General features: G+C 51.3%; 1 protein-coding gene across 3 annotated transcripts; it reads left to right on the forward strand.

Moving 5' to 3' along the window:
• Positions 1 to 888: 888 nt before the first annotated feature.
• On the forward strand, positions 889 to 23,863 carry LOC125544018 (oxidoreductase/transition metal ion-binding protein (DUF3531)). 3 transcript variants are annotated; one of them, XM_048707542.2, is made up of 7 exons: positions 889 to 1,293; positions 1,390 to 1,475; positions 3,229 to 3,307; positions 3,412 to 3,471; positions 3,818 to 3,942; positions 4,664 to 4,735; positions 23,068 to 23,863. In XM_048707542.2, exons 1-7 carry the CDS (start codon positions 1,003 to 1,005, stop codon positions 23,168 to 23,170), a joined length of 816 nt encoding a protein of 271 aa, XP_048563499.1. In that variant the 5' UTR covers positions 889 to 1,002; the 3' UTR covers positions 23,171 to 23,863. The 3 variants fall into 3 exon arrangements, with proteins under 3 accessions (XP_048563499.1, XP_048563498.1, XP_048563497.1); XM_048707541.2 differs by lacking the exon at positions 23,068 to 23,863 and adding an exon at positions 19,838 to 20,199; XM_048707540.2 differs by lacking the exon at positions 23,068 to 23,863 and adding an exon at positions 8,267 to 8,455.
• The last annotated feature ends 469 nt before the right edge of the window (positions 23,864 to 24,332 follow it).

Below are 24,332 nucleotides of genomic sequence, written 5' to 3' on the forward strand. Positions count from 1 at the left end.
GCCTCTCGCGAAATCACAACCCTTGGGGAAGCAAAACGGTGCCTCTCGCGGAAGGAAAAAAATGCATTCTTTTCTCATTTTTGAGAGGCATGGCTGTGCCTCTCGAAAGCACAACTGAGACTCTTGCAGAAGCAAAACCGTGCCTCTAGCGGAAGAAAAAAAACATGTTTTTTTCCCTTTCCAAGAGGCACAGCCGTGCCTCTCGCGAAAGGAAAAATAAAACATAAAACACATTTTTTTTGTTTCCGAGAGGCACGGTCGTGCCTCTCGCGAAAACAAAACCGTGCCTCTCTCGGAAGCAAAACCGTGCATCTGACGAAAGAAAAAAAAAGCAAACAACACGTTTTTTGTCCGTTTTCGAGAGGCATAGCTGTGCCTCTCGCAAAAGCAAAACCGTGCCTCTCGCGAAAAAACCAGCATTTTTTGCTCAATTTTTTTTCCTGAATTTCTTTTCTGGTCCAAAAGCTGAGGAAGACCAGTGAAAAATCAAAAAGTCCATTTTTCTAAAGAAAAAAACCGTTTAGAATCCGAAAATATGTGCAAAAAAATAAATAAAAAATCTAAAGAAAACGTCCAGAGCGCGACACGTGACGGCAGCTAAGAGTGCATCAAGTGACACTAATCGTTGTGAGGCTTCCGAACGAGCGCTCGTCAACTAATTGCTCTCGTCATGCGGTGCCAGCTCGCGTGCCCAGCCTCCAGGCCCAGACACGGCCGTTTAGCCCGTGCCCGCGTGCTACCAGGCCGGCCCAGCTAGCACAGCCCGTTTGGCCAGCTCTGATTGGCCCCGCCCGTCTCTCTTCTTCGCTTGTCTCAAAAAAAAAGTCTCTCTTCTTCGTTTCCTCATCCACTACACTGGTACGCTCCCGAGTCCCCCCCCCCCCCCCCCCCCCAGTCCTAGTTCTGCAACCTCCAACGTGCCTCTGGAACACGCGCCTCACAATCTCCTCAGTACCACCAGCAGGGTATCAGCAGCCAGCAATCAACTCCGCCCTCACCAGGATGCTCCTCACCGTCTCTGCGCTACCGCTCCCAGCCGCGACAGCGACTCCGCGCGTACGCGTACTCCCTGGGCTCAGGCCCTCCTCCCGCCTCGTCGCCCGCCGAAGCGCAGGGGAAACTGTACACGCAACGGCCACAGAAGAGGAGGAGCAGGAGGGGAAGGAGCTCCAGGAGGAGGGGCTCCCGAGGCGGGGGCAGCACGCGGAGGATGACCACGACCACGAGCACGACCCCGAGATCGCGGACATTATGGGGGGATACTTCGACGACCCCAAGAAAGCCCAGTCCCGTGTGAGCAATGATCCCCGCCCCCCCCCCCCCCCCCCCCCCCCCCCCCCCTGTATGGCTTGTCCTTCTAATGATGGGTCTGTTTCTTTGATCGGGTAGATGGAGGAGAGGATAAAGAAGAAGCGACACAAGATCGTGCAGGCCAAGACCGGCTCGTCCAATGCCATGAAGGTCGTCTTCAACAAGTAATTATGTCTTCCATACTCCCCCTCTTTTTTTGACGAAAGACAGCAGCGACACGTAATTTCTGTCTTTCAACTACCCCTATTCTGAATTGGATCTCATTCTTCTTCCCGGCAGAGAAAGAGGGTAAACTTCATTCTGAGAAACATGAGTTCTTTTTAAGAATCACAGTACAGACGCTTACAAGCACATACATAGACTTACCTGTATGAACATGAGCACCTCCGAGAGACTAAGCAGGCGGGTCTTGAGCCTCCCACTGAAAGAACATTCCGCCTTTATGAGACACCAAAGCGTCAAGCTTGGGTTTAATACCTCGTGGGCTCAGGGTATCACTGTTGTCCTAACCATCCAGGCTCCATTCCCGAGCCTGACATAGGCTGGCCACACCAACCTACCACCACCACACCGCGCATCGAAGACCTTCGACCCCATGTGCCCGACAAGCGTCACCACAACCAAGGAAGCATGACATTGTGGCTCAGATTCGCCATGCGCCGAGCCGCCCATAAGGCTGGCCATAGTGGGGAGTAACTTAGACTAGTAACATGCATATGTTACTAGTCTATGTTACTACCTCTATAGTGCATAGTATCATAGATTAGTATCATAGGTGGTCTCATTTATTGCCATGCATGACACATAGTAGCGCCACATTTATTATGTTACATTATCTACCTATGTTACTATAACCATCTCTCTCTTCTTTAATTGCCTCCCACATAAGCATGTTTGCGAGTCCCAAGTACATGATAGTACTTATGCTACCTCCACTATGGCCAGCCTAACCCGATGCGCCACCACAGGCCACCGCCCCGAATTCGGGCGCTACAAGTGAGCACCTGCTGCCGCACTGGCTACTATCGTCCCCACGAGCACGACAACCGTTGTCGTGACCATCAGATCCAGGCACCGGGGCCTGGATTCCATGCGAGTCGAACCGCCCCATGGTCAGCCGCACTCGACCTCCTCGTCACGCTAACGAGCAGGCTGCCACAAGATTCGCCGCCCGCTGCTGCCCCGGCTTCTGCCACCATGCCGCGAGCAGGTTGCGCCGGCCAAGGCGATGGGCCACACACGTAGGGAGGTCGCCTTGCCGCTGCCATCCGTCGAGCCAGGCTTAGGCCGTTGGCCTCATCCAGCAGTGGCCAGGGCTGGAGGTTGAGGAGGAGAGCGATGGGGCAGCGGCGGCTAGGGTTCGCGCGTGCTGCCCCCCTTGGAGAGGAGGCGAGCACAACTATAGTGCTAGGTGCAACAGGACGTGGAATATTTACACCCGAGCTCAAATGCTCCCGGTGAACAGTAAAATCGGGAAAAATAGTAAACAAATTCATAAAATTCTGATTTTTTTGGGAACCTTTGACAAATGTTCTATGTACTTGCAAAAATTTATCATGAATGAACATTCCTGGAAGTCGTGGCAAAAAAAACAAAATTGATACTCCAAAACTGCTATTTTTTGAAAGCATTTTGGAGTACTGATTTTGTTTTTTTGAAAATTTTCAAGCATAGAAAACATTTATCAAAGGTTACCACAAAAAAATCAGAATTTTTTTAATTTATTTTCATTTTCTTTCGATTTTACTGTTCACCCGAGATGAGCACAAGAACACTTTCGGTGCAACAGTTTTTTTTTCCGACTAAAGACAGCAGCGCTGTTTTCTTCCATACTCTCATACATGCACCATGTGTACAAGATGTATTCACGATCTTTTGCTAGTGTAATTAATTTGCGTTTTTTCTTGCCCGTGCTAGGTTTGATTTCTCCAATTCATATATATGGTTTGAGTTCTACAATGCTCTGTTGCCAAAAGATGTGAAATTAATTTGTGATGTGAGTTCTTTCGTTTTTCCTTCAAAATAAAGTACTCGTGATGCTTTATGTAGCAGCTAATATATTCACAAGATGTTGCATTTTCGTTTTTATTGTGCTTGCAGACTCTGCGATCATGGCATATACTTGGACGCCTTGGTGGGTGCAATTCCGTGAATATGCAGGTAAACTTATTGCACCGGATGTACGGCCCCTTCTGAAGTTTGCAGAGAGCAAATCCTTTGTTTTCTTGCTCATATACTTCAACTAGGATGATACTACGGTATGAGAATCTTTATATCAGCTAATTATGGGACATTTATCATTTTGAAACTGGTAGATGACCTTACGTGGCTCACCACACAGCTAATTCATAGTGTTCACTTTCACTATCCTATGGTGTTTGCTGAAATGGCTGACATAAAAAGAATATAACACCTAACATCTGCTATTATCTTGGATATTGTGGTCACTTCAGTTCTTCAATTGGACTTTCCTACTTTGCAGTAAGAAACTACTGTTTCTTTGCAGCTATCACAGTTGAGTTTAGATTGTAAAAGACCAACTTATGATGCTCTTGAAGCAGCAAACGCCACACCAACATCCTTTTACAACATTGGTGATCTAGAGATTCAAGAGAACCTAGCACGTGTCTGGTGTGGATTCTTTCTCTAGCCCTTATTACAAACTGTTGATTGCAATTTTTTTCATGTTGGCACGTGAGTTATGGCAGGGTAACTTGAACAGGGTTGTCATTCCACAGTCTGATTTCATGATTGTTCTATCTGGCTTCACAACATTCTTTATTAAATGACATTATCAGTTGTTTGTATAAGCAAGATTTTGCAAAATATAACACATTACATGCAACGGAGCATTTGCAACAAAAAGACCATTGAATTTGGGTTTAATTTTCAGAAATCAGTTGGTGCGACCTTGGACTTTTAACCAAATTTGTTGGTGCAATAAGCCTGCTATGACTTATTGCATGTATGTCAAATCAGTTTGTACGACGTCCCAACTCTGACTGAAATTGTTACTAGTTCCACTTATGACAAGCATCTGAATTGTATGAACTATCCATTTATCTAATATACTGTACATTTGTGCAACATCTACTGGAACACTAAACTGTTCCATATTTCAACTCTGAACACTAAACTATACCTTTGTGCAACATCTTCATTAAATGACATTTATCATACTAATATATTTTTTTCTCAGGCTTGTGTGGCTGCTTGAGTCAGAAATATCCAGTCCCTTTAATTAAAATAGATTTATCTGACAGAAAATATTATGTATCTTGTACTTGTTCAATATGTAGTTGCATTTGACATCAGCCTTGACTCTTAGCTTTGATCTTATTGATCTCCCCAGGGTGGACATTGGTATTCAAGATCCATTGCTTTTGGACATCCTGCTTAATTCATTAACCACCATAAATTCGGAGTGAGACTCTGAACCTTGAACTTCATTTTTCTTTTGAGGAATCACTTGTTGCTATTTTATCATTGTTGTTGTATACTGTACTCTTATGGGTTTCAGCTCTAGCCTACCCCAACTTGTTTGGGACTAAAGGCTTTGTTCATCAGGATCTGAACAATGATGCAGTTGGATCCTTAGATATACTTCACATTATGTGTATTCCCTCTGTCTTTCTGTTTTGCATGCCTCATGAAAGTCATGTCTGAGAAATATTAATTTGGAATCATGGTGTAGCATCTGTTGAACAAATTAAAATGGAACGGAAGGCACTAGTTCTTACCTAGTTATGTGTGTAGGGTCTTTACAATCTGAACACTGCAATGTTTTTTGAGTAAAAGGTACCATTACTCCATAAACTCATGGTGAAGGAACACTTAAGTCCATGAACTCAAGAATTGCGCACCCGAAACGCGTTTAAGTGAACCACTTAGGTCCACAATCATTTATGTCCCATACTTTCATTTACAATGGTCTGCTGCAACGAATTGATTTTTATTTTCCTTTTTTCTCTAAAGCGAAGCAATTGCTATTCTTTCTTTGTAGGTAAGTTCTTAGACATTGTATGGTTTTAAATTTACCAGGAGTAACATTTTCACTCTCCGGAAAAAACATCCAAATTGAAGTTCAGTTAGTTGCAGAACTTGTAAAATTTTCAAAGCTGCAGTAGATTTTAAGCATATTCTGGTCTTCGATTATTGTGTGCTTCACTGCCTGCAAGCGATCTATGTGAGCCTTATGCTGAATTGCCTTTGGAAGAAAACGTCGTAGATTGTCGGTGTCATGAATACTAGGTACCAGAGACCTTCCGGCGCGCGGGGGACAGTGGCCGCCTCGCCAGGAGGTCGCCATGACACCAGCATGGCAGGGCATGCCCAAAACCCCCCTATAGGGGTTCAAGTAAGGCAGGACTCAGGAGACCTCCAAGCAAGTCATCAAGAGGGATTCCTCTTGCACATCCCTTGACTTTCCCACGCCCCACCCCCGCCCCCTGCGCCGGAACGCCTGAGGCGGCGGGCTCCCGCGAAGGAATCGTTCCCGGGAACAAGCGTCCGATTCACCACAGGCCAAGCCAGGGCGGCACTAGTGGCGGAGCAAGAGGAAGATCCCGGAATGGGGGAAACAAACCCCGACAAACCGGAATCATCATCACCAAGTGCCCAAAGCCAGCCGAAGGGGCTTGCCGGGAAGAAACTCATGCAGTGGCCGGTATATTTCGTCAGTGCCATCCTTCGCGAGGCTAGGGTGCACTACCCGGAAGTACAAAAAATCCTCTTGGCAGTACTCATTGCTTCCCGGAAGCTCAGGCACTACTTGCAAGCACACCCTATCATTGTGGTCACCTCGTATGCACTCGAGCGCATCCTCCGCAACTGGGATGTCACCGGCCGCATCGTGGAGTGGGCTCTTCAGCTGTCATGACTTGACCTCTCCTTCGCCAGCATGCATACCATCAAGAGCAGGGCATTGGCGGAATTTTCGTAGAATGGACTCCGACGCCCTCGGACAAAAAAGAAGTAACCTCCCTTCCCCGGAAAGAGGACCCAGACCACTGGACGATGTACTTCGACGATTCTTTTTCACTCGGAGGCGCGGGCCCTGGAGTGTTACTCCACTCCCTGTCCGGAGAACACCTCAAGGACGTCATCCAAATACTGCACACTTGGGATAAGGCCACAAACAACACAACTGAGTATGAAGGGTTGCTTCTCGGACTTCGCATCGTTGCGGGACTGGGAATCAAAAAGCTGATCGTCAAGGGCGACTCTCAGCTGGTTATCAATCAGGTCATCAAAGACTACGACTGCCCTAGATGCAGGCATACGTCGATGAAGTAAGAAAGATGGAACGCCACTTCGACGGCTTGGAGATGAAGCACATCTCGCGTGCTCAAAATTACATTGCTGATGAGCTATCCAAATGGGCAGCGCAGAAGGCACGCATTACCCCAGGCATCTTCGTCTAAAACTCACACAACCCACAGTCACTCCAACACAATGCAAGGCCAAGAAACTCAAGGCCTACCCAAGCAAGGAAGGCAAGGCCTTCCCGGGAGAGCTTCCGTCAAGTGATCCTGGGAAGACTGTCCCTGTCAAGAACAAAGTACTAGCGGTCGAACCGCGAGCCCCGACATGGGCCGCGAACCTCGTCTGTTGTCTTCAAGAAGATGAACTCCCGGGTAATCGCAAAGAAGTAGAAAAAGTTGCCCGCCAAGCCAAGATGTACGTCTTGATAGATGGGGACCTCTATCTAAGACTGCCAAACGGGGTGAAGCTTCGATGCATATCCTGCAGAGAAGGAGGAAAGCTACCGGCAGACATTCATGAAGGAATGTACGGTACCCACATCGGGTCCCGTGCATTGGTAGGCAAGGCGTTCTGACAAGGATTCTACTGGCCCACCGCCATAAGTGATGCCATTGAACTGGTGCGAAGCTTGCCAGTTCCACTCCAAAAGCATTCATCAACCGGCGCAGGCACTCCAAACCATCCCCCTTTCATGGCTCTTCATGGGCTGGGGGCTGCATATTCTCGGGCCCTTTCCCCGGGCCACCGGGCGCTTCGAGTACTTGTACGTCGCCATCGACAAGTTCACGAAATGGCTGAAAGTGAAACCTGTTTGAAAGGTCACTGGTCAATCTGCATTCAAATTTTTGAGGGGATTGGTCTGCCGTTGTGGTGTGCCCAAGCGCATCATCACCGACAATGCCACCCAGTTCACAAGTGGTGCGTTCACAACATACCGTGAACAACTTGGCGCTTAAATCTGCTACGTATTCGTGTCTCATTGAAGTGGGCCAACGGTCAAGCAGAGTGGGCCAACGCTGAAGTGTTGCACGGTCTCCGGACCAAAACTTTTGATAGGCTGAAGAAATGCGGTAGACGATGGATTGATGTACCTGCAGTTCTTTGGTTGCTCCGCGCCAAACCGAGCTACAGGAGAAACCCCCTTCGCCCTCGTCTACGGGGCTGAAGCTGTACTCCCCACGGAACTCACTTAGGGCTCTTCTTGGGTGCAAGCTTATGATGAAGAAGACATGATGATGTCAACTTGCTTGAGGAGGTCCGTACCCGGGCCGCTGTTCATGCCGTGCGCTATCAGCAAGGACTACTGCGCTATCACAGTCACCACGTCCGTCCCCGGGAGCTTGAGGAAGGTGACCTTGTCCTTTGCCGGATTCAGTCTGGGAAGGGAACAAACAAGCTGCCACCAAAGTGAAAAGGCCCTTTCTGGGTAGTTCAGGTCACCAGGCCAGGCTCAGTCCGTCTAGAGACCTAAGATGGGATCCCTGTATGGAACTCGTGGAACATCGAGCACCTCCAGAAGTACCATCTTCGCAAGTTCTACCCTTATAGGCGCAAGTCTTTTCAGATCCGCTCTGTTAACACGCATGTAAATACCGGGCGCATATCTCATGTATCCGGGTGCAGATCCTGTGTATGATAAATAAAATTTAAGTTGTTCCAACTAAGCTGTTCAACTTGTTTTTTTTTTCAGTTACCAGGTTGTATGCGTGAGAATCACGATCGAATCTGTCCACGAGCCGGGGGCTACCATGGTGCTTAGCTACCACCATAAAATCCTAGACCTGTTGTTGGGAAGAACGGCGTTCGCACGGATCGCTCCCACACGTCGAGTACTACGCAAGTGCCTGGACGGTGTACTTCATAACTCGTGAACCGATTTGGCCAAGGTTACACGCACCGGCCAGGGTTGACATGCATACAACACACAACAGAATACAAGGACCTTGGTGAGTCACATGCCGACGGGAACAAGGCGTGGGGGGAGATTCGGCCAGCACAACGCCCGCTCTTGGCTACAGCTAAGTGCCCGTAGTTAAACTTTTTTATATATACGTTTGCGCTAAGTGTCCTCCCTTTGGGCTGGCGGCTTTACGGTTTGGCGTAACCTATGCGTGAAGGATGCTCTACAGAAGTAAGGTTCCCGCAAAGGCTCGGTCCTCCCAAAGGCTGTTTGCGGCACGGCACTCCTTCCCGGAAACGGCAGAGGAACACTATATCCCGTAGACGCTCGTCGGGCTAGCCCTGATGCCCTACGACGAGCATACTAGTACTTGAGACCTGCCTAGAAACGCTAACAAAATGGGGAACACTCAAAAATCGCAACACAAACAGAACAAACAGGGAATTAGCATATAACTAACATAGCCGACCGAGACAAACCTTCGGTGAGCTGCAAAAGACGCAATGCCTACGGATTACTGCATTGCTTTCATAAACTACGATACTCTGTGCCAGTTCTTGCCCCCCAGGCAAAAGGGACAACTAAGGCTAGTCATAGTGGGAGTAACTTAGCAAATAATATAGCGCACTCCGAGAAATATTTGCTTATGTGGCATGTAGTTAATGAGAGGTGGTAACATAATATGTTACTGTAACATAGCGCTTTCCAAGACAAGATGAGTCTACAAGCTAATTAATGAAGTCTTCTATGACACTACTACTATGTTACTTTGCACTATGAAGGTAGTAACTTAGACTAGTGTCATATGTATGACACTAGTATAAGTTACTCCCCACTATGACCGGCCTAAGCAAAAAAGAAGAAAAAGGAGAGTGGGGAGGAGGAAGGCCATCGGCGGTCGACCAGGAGAGCCTTCAGGCGTCGCTGAAGTCAATCTCATTCTCCAGTGTCAAGGTACGGCGCCACTGCTTGCTCTGCCCTTCTCCGCTTCTCGATGTCGAGGTCTTCGAGCACCACCTCCACATGGAAGTGGGGATCATGGTGGTGGACTCCGACGAGGACGCGCGCGACCACTGCACTGGCCGCCTGCTCGCCCTCTACACCCACGGCGATCTCCATTCGGAGCCGCAGGCCGGCGAGCTCCTCGGTCAGATGGTGGAAGAAGGCTGTCAAGTGGTCCAGTTTGCATCCGGCGAACGCGCCGTACGACACAAACGGACGGAGCCCGATGGTGGCCATCCCGTCGTTGATCTGGAGGTAGATGTTGCACAGGGCCCCCGCCTGGGCGTTGTGGTCGACGTAGAGGCAGTCGAAAAGCTGCTCCGTATAACGCCCTCGATGCGGCTATAACTCTCACGTGTCGAGGCACGACTTAGAGACATAACCGCATTGAAAGCAATGTCGCAAGTTAGGCAATCTTCACAACATCCCATGTAACATAAATAATAAAGGGGAGATACATAGTTGGCTTATACTCGCCACGTCAAACAAAGTACATAAATAGCATTACAACATTCAAACACTCATGGCCCGACTACGGCGCCAAAATAAAAGATAACCCAACATGCGACACGGTCCCGATCACCCCAACTGGGCACCACTACTGATCATCAGGGAAAGACACGTAGTATCGTTGAGAGTCTTCGTCGAACTCCCACTTGAGCTCAAGCGCGTCATCTGGAACGGAATCATCGGGTCCTGCATCTGGTGTAATAGTAATCTGTGAGCCACAGGGACTCAGCAATCTCGCACCCTCGCAATCAAGACTATTTAACCTTATAGGTAAGGCCAGGAAAAATATGTGGGGCTGCAGCAAGCGACTAGCATATATGGTGGCTATCCTGTTCGCAAAAGAGAGCGAGAAGAGGAGGCAAAGCACGAACGAGTAACTAGAGGGCATCCTGCGGCAAGCATTACTCCAATACCGTGTTCACTTCCCGGACTCCGCCGAGAAGAGACCATCACAGTAACTCACGCTGTTGATTCATTTTAATTAAGTTAAGGTTCAAGTTATCTACAACCGGACATTCACAAATTCCCATCTGCCCATAACCGCGGGCACGGCTTTCGAAAGTTCAAATCCCTGCAGGGGAGTCCCAACTTAGCCCATGACAAGCTCTCACGGTCAACGAAGGAATAGACCTCCTCCCGAGACGTTCCGATCAGACTCGGTATCCCGGTTCTTCAAGACACTTCGACAGGTTAAAACAAATTCAGCAACACCGCCCGAATGTGCCGACAAATCCCGATAGGAGCTGCACATATCTCTTTCTCAGGGCACACTCAGATTGTCCTAGGTACGGGTAGGCCAGCCCAGAGTTGCCCCTTGTGGCCACCGGCAGCTGACAGGTGGACCAACATTCAGAGGAGCACTGGCCCGGGGGGGTTTAAAATAAGATGACCCTCGGGCTTCGGAAACTCAAGGGAAAAAGAGGCTAGGTGGCAAATGGTAAAACCAAGGTTGGGCATTGCTGGAAAAGCTTTAATCAAGGCGAACTATCAAGGGGTTCCCATTATCACCCAACCGCGTAAGGAACGCAAAATCCGGGAACATAACACCGATATGACGGAAACTAGGGCGGCAAGAGTGGAACAAAACACTAAGCGAGAGGCCGAGCCTTCCACCCTTTACCATGTATATAGATGCATTAAGATAACAAGATAATATAATGATATCCCAACAAGTAAAATAATGTTCCAACAAGGAACGGTCTCCAATCTTCACCTGCAACTAGCAACGCTATAAGAGGGGCTGAGCAAAGCGGTAACATAGCCAATCAACGGTTTGCTAGGACATGGTGGGTTAGAGGTTTGACATGGCAATTTGGGAGGCATGAAAGCAAGTGGTAGGCATCGTAGCATAGGCATAGCAAAAGAGCGAGCATCTAGCAAAGCAAAGATAGTAGTGATTTCGAGGGTATGATCATCTTGCCTGCAATGTTGTCAGAGTTGACTGGATCCTCGAAAGCAAACTTAACGGGCTCCTCGTTAGCGAACTCGTCTCCCGGCTCTACCCAAACAAGACAAACAAGCAACAAGGACACAATCAACCACGTGCAAGGCTCAAACAATATGATGCAAAGATGGTATGCTATGCGGGATGCATATGCAAGATGTGACAGGGAATGAATGAACCTGGCCTCAACTTGGAAATCCAAGTGTGCCACTGGAAAGATGAGATGAAATCGCTTGAAAACGATATAAAGAACGCCGGAATCGGAGTTACGGTTTGGAAATGGCAAGCGATTCAAATATGACCACGTTCTGCGATTTACAGCAAGTAGCCATCTAAATGCAACAAGATGAACATGCTACAGCACCCAAACATGGCATAAAAATACATGACAGGAATCCATTCATGATGCTTAACATAAGTCTAGCACTGAGCTACGGCCAATTCATCCATTAACAGGTTCAAACAAGCATGGCAAAAATGCATATGGTAAACAGATTTCAGACTTAATGAAATTAACACTTGTCTGGAATGTTAGATCAGATAGCACACTTTGGAGCAACAAAACTACATGCTACAGGACCTGAACATGGCAAAGTAAAGCATGGCATGGAGCTACTCAAAGAGCTTAACAAAAGTCCCTTAGTGACCTTGAGCCAAAAGGGATCAGAAAATACAATTGCAAGCATGTGAACATGGCAAAAACATAATCAGTTCTCAGACTTAGTGAAAACTGGAGCATGCTGAAAACAGATATCAAGTAGGCATATTTACGAGCTTGATGCACTCACTACAGAGCAAGTCATGACAAGCTAAGCATACACCCATCAAGAATACACAAAATGCAAGCTAGAAATGGCAAGAACAATAGCATGACATGCACGGATCAACTACAACAACATCGGCAAAATCGTTAACAAGTAGACAATCTGCCCAGATTCACGAAATGACAAAAATAGAGTTCGATTGACTCAAGCTAGGGTGCTCCATAATTGCAAACAAAGACATGGATGGATAGAGCACTACAATATTAGCAAAACATCCTTACTGATCATCCTCAAAAGAGGCACGGATCACTAGGAAACAACATGAACATATGGCCATATGAGATAAACAGCTCAAGGACTTAGTGGAAATGCTAAGTCCCTGAAATCAGCATTAACAAATGCCTCACTTAGCAAGCTTGTGCTAGTCACCACACACATCACAAAAATACATGGGTTGCACCTCTGGAGATGGCAAAACCCTTAACAAAACATATGTAGAGCTCATGGGCATAACATGCACACGATAATCATGGCAAAAATGACAAATATCCAATTGGAGCAGCAGATCTGACAATTAACTCAAATAGCACTCTTCCAACAGCATTTCGGGCATCAAGATGAACTCAAATGAAAATGATGCAATGAGATGAAATGATGTACTCTCTGAGACAAACATTTTGATATGCTATATGCCCAAAACGGAGCTACGTATGAGGAGATACGACATGATGAACATAGCAAATTATTAGGGTTTCGGGCAAAGAAAGTCAACCGAGATGAAACCGGATCCAGATCTAGCCCGCGTGTACTGTAGCAGTGGCGCGACTCCCGAGGATCGTCGGCCGGAATCAAGGAGGCAGGCGGCGGCGGACCCGTGCCGGAGAAGAGCAGGGGTGGCGCCGGCGGGCTTCGGGCGGCGGAGAGGAAGGTCGGGTGGCGCGGGCACGGCGCTCCTCGGCGGCGGGCTCCCGCGGCAGGGGCGACGAGGTGCGGTACGGCGGGCGGCAATGGCGGGCGCGGCGGCGGCGGCTCGTCGGCGTCGGGGAAGATGGGCGCGGGGAGGCGCGGTCTCCCGCGGGGCGGCGGCGACCGAGCGTGGGCCGGAGAGGGCTCGCGGCGAGCTTCACGGGCCGGCGATGTGGGGCGCTCGCGGGCGAGTGGGGAGGTGCCACGTGGTGGCGGTGGCGGATCCGGACGCGTCCGACTCGTCCGGCGGCGGCGGAGATCCGATTTTTAGGGTTTGGGAGAGGGGATCCGCGAATTTGGAGGAGGGGGTCTTTATATAGAGGTAGAGGGAGTTAGGAGAGTCCAAATGAGGTGCGGTTTTCGGCCACGCGATCGTGATCGAACGCTCTAGATGATGTAGAGGGTTTTGGTGGGTTTTGGGCCAACATGGAGGGGTGTTGGGCTGCAACACACACGAGGCCTTTTCGGTCCCTCGGTTAACTGTTGGAATATCAAACGAAGTCCAAATGGTACGGAACTTGACAGGCGGTCTACCGGTAGTAAACCAAGGCCGCTTGGCAAGTCTCGGTCCAATCCGGAAATGTTTAATCCCCACACATGAAAGAAAGGTAGAAATGACCACCGGAGGAGAACGAAGCGCCGGAGTGCAAAACGGACAACGGGGAAAATGCTCGAATGCATGAGATGAACACGTATGTAAATGCAATGCACATGATGACATGATATGAGATGCATGACAACGATAACAACACACGGAGACAAAGACCCGAACCCGAGAAAATAAAATAACTTAAGGCCGGAAACGGCAAGAGTTGGATTACATATTGGGTAAATCATATCCGGGGTGTTACACTCCGCCTCCTCTCGAAGAGCGCGTTTGCGCTCCAAGCGCCTCCACAGCTCCACGACCTCGCCATTGAGGCGCAGGACGGTGCTGTTCAGAGCCCTGCGAAGCTTGCCCACCAGCGATTAATGCCATTAATCAACCTTTTGGCTTCACCATGCAGACCCAAGTGATGTACCGTCGCATCACTAAGTGATGGGTTTTAATACCGAAGACATCATGACGCTTTGCGCTCCATGCGATTATTGAAGCGGCGCTGCATCGATTTGATGGTGCATGGAGGCATGTGCGTCTCAAATCCGAAGCGCAGCGCGCAAAGGATTCGATTCTTACGCCCCTCAAGACTTTGGTGGCCCCTGTCACTTCGCCCACGCGCAGAGCAGGCCCATCCCTACAGGGGATTCCCCGAGCGGTCAATTCGGCACTACTATACGAAGAGCCGTCCCTCGCCATGTGTCTCGGTCACATACTGACGGGACCTAGCCATGGCTATGAGGAAAACGCACGGCAGGCCCAAGCCCGGGGCTACTGTCGGTGTCATGGATACTCGGTACCCGGAGACCTTCCAGCGCTAGGGGGACAGTGGCCTCCTCGCCAGGAGGTCACCAAGATACCAGCATGGCAGGGCTTGCTCGAAGCCCCTCTCTGCCCCCCCTCCCCAAAACGCCAGAGGCGTAGGCTCCTGCAAAGGAATCTCCTCGGGAACAAGCGTCCGATCCACCACAGGCAAAGCTCGGCTCGACACCGGGACAACCCCTCGACGCTGCAGTAGCCTGGCCCACCGGCCGCGTAGGCCGCAGACCTTTACTATCGCGTGGCACGCTAAGGGCATCCGCCCTGTAAGCGGTCATGACGCATCGCGCGCCCGACTCCTTTACCACAGAGAAGGCACCTGTTACGGTGCGTGGCATGTTAATAGGGGGTAGTTACGCTTAGCGGCAGCGATGGGACATGCGTTTATTCCCGGAGCCAGAAAGAGAAGACACTTGCCCCCATATTTAATGCGGTAGGTAGGTGCCAGACGCCATGGTGTACGTCTAGGTGCACCGTTCTTAGAGCATCTCCAGCCGCCCCCCAGGGCGCCTTTTTTTACCGTCGGCGTCGAAAAAATGGCCCAGCCGCGCCCCCAAATCCCCGTTTTTAGCCGGTTTGGGCTGAAATTACATCCAGCGAACCCAAGCGGAACCCAGTGCACCGGGGGGCACTGGCTGAAGCGAAAAGACGCGTGGGCCCGCGCTGCCGGCGACACCGGCCTTTTCCCGCCGTTTTCCCTTTCCCTCCATTTTCCCATTACCGACCCCCTTCTTCCCCGCCCGCTCCCGCCATTCTCCCTAGATCCACTCGCCATGTCGCCGAAGAAGTATGCGCCCCCTCGCCTATCCACCGATTCTGTCCAAGCCAAAGCAGAGAAAGCCGAGGGCGCCGATGCCAAGGCCCCCGGGCTTGTCGAACGCCCAGTGGAAGGCCGACGTTGATCGCCGGGCGGCGGTCACCACCGATCGGCGAAACAGGCTCGACATGAAGAAGGCCAGGGACGCGGCGCCGGAGTAGGAGGAGGCGTCTCGCGTGGGGATGGCCAACCTTCCACCTCAAGGTCGGCCAGTGCACAGAAGGCGCGTGGGGGAGCCAGCAGAGCGTCACGTCGCCGGCCAACTTCTCGCCTCCACTGTGGGGGTACGCGCCCTCGCCTGGGTACGTCGACGGCGATACGCTTGGCGGCTTCAACCCCACGCGCGCGTCCCCCCGTCTTCAAACCCGACCCGCACGTGTCCCCCCCGTCTTCAACCTCGACCCACGCACACGCACGCCCAGTAGAGCTACTCGCCGCCGATGTACTCAGGCTCGCCTGCGTCGACTATGCGCCGTGGGGCCTTACCCTTCGCACATGGCTCGGCGCCGCAGTTCAGCAGCACAGATGCCGACATGGACGAGATCATCACGAATGGCTCAGTCGCCCCCGCTTCGTGCCTCGGGTTCCGCACGCAAGACAAAACGCTAGATACCGCCATCGGCATGGAGGACGTCAAGCACGATGATGCCGAGGAGGAGGTGTAGGAGGAAGAGCCGGCGAAGCCAGCGGCCAAAGGGAGATAGAAGAAGCGGCCGTCCAACGCCAGGCGGGGCGAGCCTCGCGTCAAGTGGACGCCAAAGGAAGACAAGTGCCTCGCCGAAGCATGGAAGACTGTCAGCATCGACCCGATAACCGGCGCGAATCAGAATTCCGACACCTACTAGAGAAGGATCAAGACAGTGTTCGACAAGCGCAAGTTGGTCGACCCCGATTTCGCCAACATCCATATGGATCGCGGCGAGAAGGCCACGGCGAACCATTGGGCGACCATCCAACAACCTTGCAACAAGTGGCATGGGATTCAAGAGGAGGTCATGGCTCGCCCGAAAAGCGGCACCAACTTTGAGCGTCTGGTATGTCCATCGCTCGCCGGCCCAGCTCTTCGCCGTGTTTTTCGCCGACACTTGTTCTTTGACTGTGCAGATGGTTCGGATGTTCGACACGTTTCGCCAGGACAACAACGACAAAGAGTTCAAGTTCCTTCATGTCTTCACCAGGATCGAGTTGTGCGAGAAATGGACAGAGTGCCGGCTCGCTCTCGCCAAGGCCAAGGACGATGTCTACAACCCGGACGCGCCTGCCTCGGCGGCAGCAGAAGGGCGTCTTGATGGCAACAAAAGGGCCAAGGCGGCGAGGGACGCGGCACCCGCTGTCGAACGACTGCAATCATTGATAGAACAGTGCATCGCTGACGCCAAGAGCAACGCCGCCAAGAGGGAGGAGAAATCCGAGGCGAGGTGGTCGGTGTTGATGACGAAGCAGGACGTCAAGCTCGACCTTGCCGTGAAGAAGAGAAACACCGACCTGGCGTTCCTGATGGGAGCAAACATGTCGACGATGGACGAGCAGGTGAAGGCGTGGTACCTGGCGGAGCGCGGCCTCATCTTGAACCAGATGCCGGGACCGGCGGCGACCACTGCCCCTACGCCCAAGGCCACGGCCACGCCTACGCCTACGCCAACGCCGAGCACTGAAGCTGTGCCCACAACGCCAATGCCGACGCCGACCTCTCCCAGCCCTACGGCAGAGGAGCCAGCAGTTTGAGTTCCATGTCTATGGTTCCCCCTTTTTGATCGCCGGACTTTGGCTATGTTCGATCGCCGACCTGTGGCATGTTGATCGCCGAACTTGTGTCGTTTTTTGGTGGCGGCAAAGTTAACTTTGAATTTTTGTGCGTTTAGGGGCCGAAACTTGGGGGCGCGGCTGGAAACTTGATTCCCCCAGGCCGAAAAAACCGCCGGCGCAAACGCCCAAAGCCCTTCGTCGGGTGTGCCGAGGGGCCAAACGGCTGGACATGCTCTTAGCAACTGTGGTGACCCTTATATACCCTATAAAAGAAGGTCCAGGCTACCGTATAAAGGGACACCTTTTTAGGTAATTAGACATAAGCTTAGAATCTGCTTTTTCCTTCCTGGAACAAGTAGCACCACTCCACAACTTTGTGACCTCCATCCACCAAAGAAACCAAACAAGGAGTAGGGTTTTACGCATCATGCGGACCTAACCTTGGTAAACTGCATGTCTCCGATCATCTCATGTAGTATCCGTGTCTGCCATGCCACCCTCGAACCAAGCAAAAGGGGCGGTCTCCTGCCCCTGGTATCGCGTGCCCTCGAGCACGGCCCTGACATAGACCACCTGAAAGGAATGCATATTAATTGATTTGTTTCTTTACCAACGTGTCACTCATGATTGGTATGTCTGAATAATGGCAAGTATGTGTCTAGTTCTTGTTGGACTTCATATGTTAAAATTGTTGAGATGTATATATCGCATGTGTATTTCTTGTACAACAAGCCCTCCTCCTTTCTTGTATTGTTGAGGACGTGGCTCCCTTTGTACCTATATATATATATATATATATATATATATATATAGACACACGCACGCGCGCGCATATGCACCCGATCAATATATCGTGAGTTGCACCAATCCTCTACGGTATCAGCCTAACTTGGTCCTCCCTCGCGTGTCGCTGTAGCCCTAGCTGCCGCCGCGCCCTAACCCTACCTCCTGCCGCTGCTGCCCTAGCTGCCGCCGCGCCTCCCCGTGTTGCGCCGCCGCCCTAGTCGCTGCAACCGCCGCACTCCCAATCCCCCAGCCACGTCGCTCCCTCACCTAGCCGCCGCACTCCCGATCCCCAGCCGCGCCGCTCCCTGCTACCCTAAAACCCTGGCCAACACCCGCACCACCCCGAGCTCCTCCTCCACCGTTGCCATGTCTCACTCGAGTCTCTCTCACCGCAGCAACCCGTTCGCCTCCTCCTCTGATGCCGGCTCTCTCCCAAACCCGGCGTACATCCGCGACGTTCCGATCTTTGATCGCGTCCCGATCAAGCTTTCTCACACGGAGGCCAACTTCTATGCCTGGAAAACCTATTTTAACCTCCTCTTCCGTGAGTACAATCTCCGTGATCACATCGACGGCACCACCGACTTCCTCGCCATGCGTCGCGATGAGGATTGGATGGCGGTTGACGCCACCATCATCCGGTGGCTCTTCCTCACCGTGTCCAAGGACATCTTTCACACCGTTGTTCGCGACGGTGATGATGCCTACACAGTGTGGACGAAGATCATCGGCCTCTTCACCAACAACAAGCTCCAACGGATCGTCTTCTTGCAGCAGGGGTTTTTTGGTTGTCACCAAAACGATTCCTCCATTGATGCCTACTGCATGCGCCTCAAGACCCTCTTCGACGAGCTCAACGACGTCGGCTTCAAGGTTGGGGACGAGCTCCTCTCCACCCTCACCGCCGGTCTCAACGAGGATCTCGGTAACGCCGCCTCCAATCTTACTCTTATGGCTAGCCGTACTTATGAACGGGCGGTGGCCTATCTTCGCCTTGAGGAGCGTCGCCTGAAGAATCTGCGGGCTCGCGCGGTCGCCCTCGCCGCTAGCTACTCCCCCGGTGGGTCTTCATCAGCACCTCCCGCCGATGGCCACGGCGCCCCGCTGCCTCAGCATCCTCGCCCGCCGGTGCCTCTAGCACCCGCTGGTGCGGGTGGCTATGGCGCCCCCTACGGCGCCTTCCCGCCTCGGCCTCAGGCGCCTGCCCCGCCACCTCCACAGCAGCAACAACACTAGGGCAACCGGCGCGGCTGTGGTGGCCGCTCCAACAACGGCAGTGGTCAGCAGCGCGGTGGTGGCCAGCAGCTCCCTTCGCCGCCTTGGGGTACCGGCCACAATCCCTGGACCGGGGTTGTGCATGCTTACACGATGCCGGTTCCTCGCGCTCCACTCCCGGGTCTTCTCGGGGCTCGGCCGACGCATCAGGCCTTCTACGCGGCCCCTCAGCTCGGCGTGGCTACACCGCCGCCTCCCCCTACCCCGCACCGTTCAGCTATGGCGGGCCGAACCCTAGTGGGGGGTGATGGGCTTTACTGGCTACCCCACGCCACCGGTCTCCTACGACCCGACACTGCTGTCGGCGCTGTAGTACACGCCTCAGCCCGGTTCCTACACCGGTGGTGGCGACTGGTTCATGGACACCGGTGCATCATCTCATATGGCAGCCTACCCGGGTAGCCCTTCCTCCGCGTCTCCCGTTCACACTTCTTCTCGTATCATCGTCGGTAACGGCGCTGGTCTTCCCATTACTCATGTCGGTTCTACTCCTTTTCCTTCTACGTCTAGGCCATTGTCTCTTAATAATGTGCTCGTGTCTCCTCAACTTATTCAAAATTTAGTCTCTGTTCGTAATCTGTCCCGTGATAATTCTGTAATTGTCGAATTTGACGAAGTTGGTTTTTTTGTTAAGGACGCCTGTACCTGGATGGTTCTTCACCGATGTGACAGCCCGGCGACATGTACCGCGTCCAGCCTTCATCATCTTCGCGTGCTGGATCCCTCGCTCTTTCCGCCGGCGTTGATCTTTGGCACGCCCGTCTCGGTCATCCTAGCTCCACCGCACTTCGTCAAATAGTCAAGGGTTTTTCTTTTTCATGTAATAAAGCGGATGCTCATTCTTGTCAAGCATGCCGCATGGGCAAACATGTTAAGACTCCCGTTTAGTTCTTCTTCGACAGTTGCATCTTATCCTTTTGGATTGATTCATAGCGATGTATGGACGTCACCTATCATGAGTAACTCTGGTTTTTTATATTATCCTGTTATTCTCGATGACTACTCTCACTTTGTGTGGACTTTTCCGCTTCGTAGGAAATCCGACGTTCCCGCCACTCTCATCGCCTTTTATTCCTATGTGTCTACACAATGTGGTCGTCCCATCCATGCTCTTCAAACTGACAACGGGAAGGAATTTGATAACATCACCATCCGTACACTTCTCTCCAACCACGGCATTATCTTCCGGCTAACATGTCCGTACACCTCCCAACAAAATGGCCGGGCTGAACGAGTTCTTCACACTCTCAATGATTGTGTCTGCACTCTTCTGTTTCACGCCTACATGCCACCCCGGTTTTGGCCTGATGGCCTTGCCACCGCCACACTTCTTGTTAACCTTCGTCCTTGTCATGTCCGTTGGAATTATATCCCTCATCATCTTCTCTTTGGTTCTCCTTCGTCCTATGATGGTCTCCACATTTTCGGATGTCTTTGTTATCCTAGTGTAGCAGCCACAGCTCCTCATAAACTTGCTCCTCGATCCTTGCCTTGTGTCTTCCTTGGTTACCCGGCTAACACTAAAGGCTACCGATGTTATGATCCGGTGTCTCACCGTGTCATCAGCTCTCGGCATGTTTACTTCGACGAGCGTTGTTTTCCTTTTGCACAGGAACAGTTGGTGGCGCCACCCGCAGGAGATGATCCCGCCTTGCCTGGCCCTTCTCACCGATGTGCTGCACCGGGACCTCTCCCTTTGGTCCCCGCACCGCCGGCCTTGCCAGCCCCCTTGTTGGCTTCGTCGGTTTCGCCGGCCTCCTTGCCGGCCACGCTGGCCTCGCCGGTCTTGCCAGGCTCGCCGGCCTCTTCTTCACCAGCATCTTCGCCGGGGCAGACGCCCAGCCCGCCACCTTCTGGCGTGGTAGCGCCTGGCGCGCCCCGGCTCCTGCAGCTCCACCGGCTGCTGTCATATAGCCCGCCGACCCCGCTACCCGTGCACGCATGGGCATTCATCGGCCGAGTCTCCGCTACTCCGCTGATGAGTACGCTTGTCCAGCCTCCACGGTGCCTCTGTCGCCTCTTCCGACCTCCGCTCATATGGCTCTTCGTGACCCGCTTTGGTACGCAGCGACGAAGGAGGAATTTGAGGCCCTGCAGCGCAATGCGACTTGGCAGCTTGTCCCACGTCCCCGGCACGTCAACATCATTACCGGGAAGTGGGTGTTCAAGCACAAGTTTCATCCCGATGGCACACTCGACCGCTATAAAGCACGTTGGGTGGTCCTAGGCTTCCGACAGCGTGCTGGTGTTGACTTCATGCATACATTCGCCCTGGTTGTCAAACCTGGGACGATTCACACTGTCCTTCAGCTTGCGGTATCTTGTGCGTGGCCGGTGCACCAAATGGACGTCTCCAACGCCTTCCTCCATGGTCACCTCGAGGAGCACGTGTATTGCCAGCAGCCTACGGGGTTCGTCGACGACACTCACCCAGAGCATGTTTGCCTGCTTTCCCGCTCCTCGTACGGGCTCAAGCAGGCTCCCCGCGCCTGGTACCAGCGCATCGCAGCGTTTCTTCATCAGCTTGGCTTCCGCTCCACATGCTCCGATGCTTCATTGTTCATTTACCGCCATGGTGATGCTACCGCCTACCTGCTGCTTTATGTCGACGATATCATCATGACAGCTTGCTCTAGTGCTCTTCTTCGACAGCTTACCGACCGTCTTCGCGCTGAGTTTGCCATTAAGGACTTAGGTCCTCTGCACTACTTCCTCGGGATCGAGGTTGTTCGACATGCGGATGGCTTCTTTATTCATTAGCGGAAGTATGCTCATGAGCTTCTTGATCGCGCTGGGATGCTTAATTGCAAACCCGCGTCCACGCCTGTCGACACGAAGGCCAAGCTCTCTGCCACCGACAGCTCTCCTGCTCCAGATGCTTCGTTTTATCGGTCTATTGTGGGAGTTCTTTAGTATCTCACTCTGACATGATCGGAGCTCTAGTATGCTGTCCAGCAGGTCTGCTTACACATGCATGCTCCTCGTGATGCTCACTGGACTGCGGTCAAGCGGGTTCTCCTTATATCTGCGGCACCATGGATCTCGGGTTGTCTCTTCATGCCTCTACCGCTCTGGACATCACCGCATACTCTGATGCTGACTGGGCCGGCTGCCTTGACACGCGACGTTCCACTTCGGGATATTGTGTTTACCTTGGACCGTCCTTGATCTCTTGGTCGTCCAAGCGGCAGCCCACTGTTTCTCGCTCCAGTGATGAGGCAGAGTATCGAGTGGTGGCTAACGTCGTTGCAGAGTGCTCGTGGCTTCGTCAGCTTCTTCATGAGCTCTCTTGTCTTGTCGACAAGGCCATGATTGTCTACTGTGACAACGTCTCCGCAGTTTACCTCTCCGCCAACCCGGTTCATCATCGCCGCACCAAACATATTGAGCTTGACATTCATTTTGTTCGGAAACAGGTGGCTCTTGGACATATCCGAGTTCTCCACGTCCCTACTTCCCAACAGTTTGGGGACATCATGACCAAAGGGTTGCCTACGGCGTCCTTTGAGGATTTTCGATCCAGCCTTTGCGTCGGCCGTGGCGACGTTTCGCCTGCGGGGGGGTGTTGAGATGTATATATCGCATGTGTATTTCTTGTACAACAAGCCCTCCTCCTTCCTTGTATAGTTGAGGATGTGGCTCCCTTTTTACCTATATATGTGCATATGCACCCGATCAATATATCGTGAGTTGCACCAATCCTCTACAAAAATGAATCTGCCTGACTGCTAGTTCCCCGGGCGGTACAGTGCTAGAATGACACTGCTACCTTCGCATTTTTCTGCACTTTGTCAAGTTTCTATTACGGTATTCATATATGCAAGAACAATTCAATCTTATTTGGGTTTGTTTGGTTCTCTGCAGTCATCTGGGCATTAAGGAAGTACAGTTCGGAGGGTCAGAGTTTCAGAGCTGGAACGACAGCTTGAATACTGAAGAAGCTGGATACAGTGTCCAGAAGATCTAGAAAGCAGAGTCGTGCGATTGTAGAAGCAGCTACCATTTTGGTAACAGGGAGAATCCAACAACGATTTACTGGCTAAAATCACGCCTCACTTGATCTTGACGCACTAATCTTGCAATTGAAAAGGACGACGACCTCCCCACCATTGCTAAGCATGAAGGATGATGTCTATATTGTTGTGCAAACGACCTGTTTTGGTCTCCGCCTACAGGATACCAACAACTCAAGTTGGACAAGTGTAACATGTTGGCCTGTTCGTTGTGCTGAAACACGCAAGTTTCACTCGAGTTTCTCGGTCTGGATGAAATGTTACCAGTGGGATGATTGTTAAATATTGTGGCCTATTGTTGTCTATATTCTCTCTTCTAGAGTATATTTTAGTGATATCTTAAAACTACTAGTTCGACTATGGGATGGACAAGCGGAAATCTGTTTACGGGCCCTGGCTCAGCTGTACCCTATATCACAACTATTCAACCATACGATGATTTGCGTGGTCACATGTATTAATGGTAGTATGACCACCGTATTGTTTGTATAGGGATGTGTATGGAGGAGCGTCGTGTCCATCGAAAGCTATAGATGAGAGTATGCATAAGGGTTTATACACATTTGGGCCTTCGCCGGAGGAGACCCTACTTCTGTGTGTGGTGTTTTTGCCTTTGCATGTAAGTTTACAAGAGAGATCAACCTTCAGCGTGGTGTCCTTTTCCCTGCTTATATAGAGTACTAGTGGACCCGTCGCGCCAAATGACGCAGAGGTACGCTAAATCCATGTGCGCGATGAAAAAAATATCCATGGTTTAATCCTCTCTAATAGGTAGCATGTTGGATTGTTCTCTATAATGAGATGTATATACACATTTTAACTTGATAGCACAAAATACTTGCTACCATGTTCGCAGAGACCCACTTGAAATTGAGAGAATTCCTTATTTGGCACTTCCTTAAAATTTGGTTCCCTTTCTGACCCTACTAAAAAAAAATCTTCCTATTCTAACACTCAAACTTCAGTTTGTTCCCTATATGACATTTTCATCAGTTTTGACCACTAACACCGTTAAATCCGACATGAAAAGTCCATTTTACCCTTGGTGTAGTTTGTGACCAAAATTGTGAACTGGAAGTCAAAAGCAATGGTGATGTGATCTGTTTTGTCTTGAAT

The sequence above is a fragment of the Triticum urartu genome, chromosome 3A (genome assembly GCF_056163025.1).
Source record: "Triticum urartu cultivar PI428250 chromosome 3A, HENAU_Tu73, whole genome shotgun sequence".
Lineage (NCBI taxonomy): Eukaryota > Viridiplantae > Streptophyta > Magnoliopsida > Poales > Poaceae > Triticum > Triticum urartu.

What these genes read in the sequence shown, in the direction of transcription:
- LOC125544018 (XM_048707540.2), top strand. Translation starts at nt 1,003, where the DNA reads ATGCTCCTCACCGTCTCTGCGCTACCGCTCCCAGCCGCGACAGCGACT. An exon ending in CCAAGAAAGCCCAGTCCCGT is followed by an intron (nt 1,294 to 1,389) that starts GTGAGCAATGAT and finishes TTGATCGGGTAG; the next exon opens with ATGGAGGAGAGGATAAAGAA. An exon ending in ATGAAGGTCGTCTTCAACAA is followed by an intron (nt 1,476 to 3,228) that starts GTAATTATGTCT and finishes TGCCCGTGCTAG; the next exon opens with GTTTGATTTCTCCAATTCAT.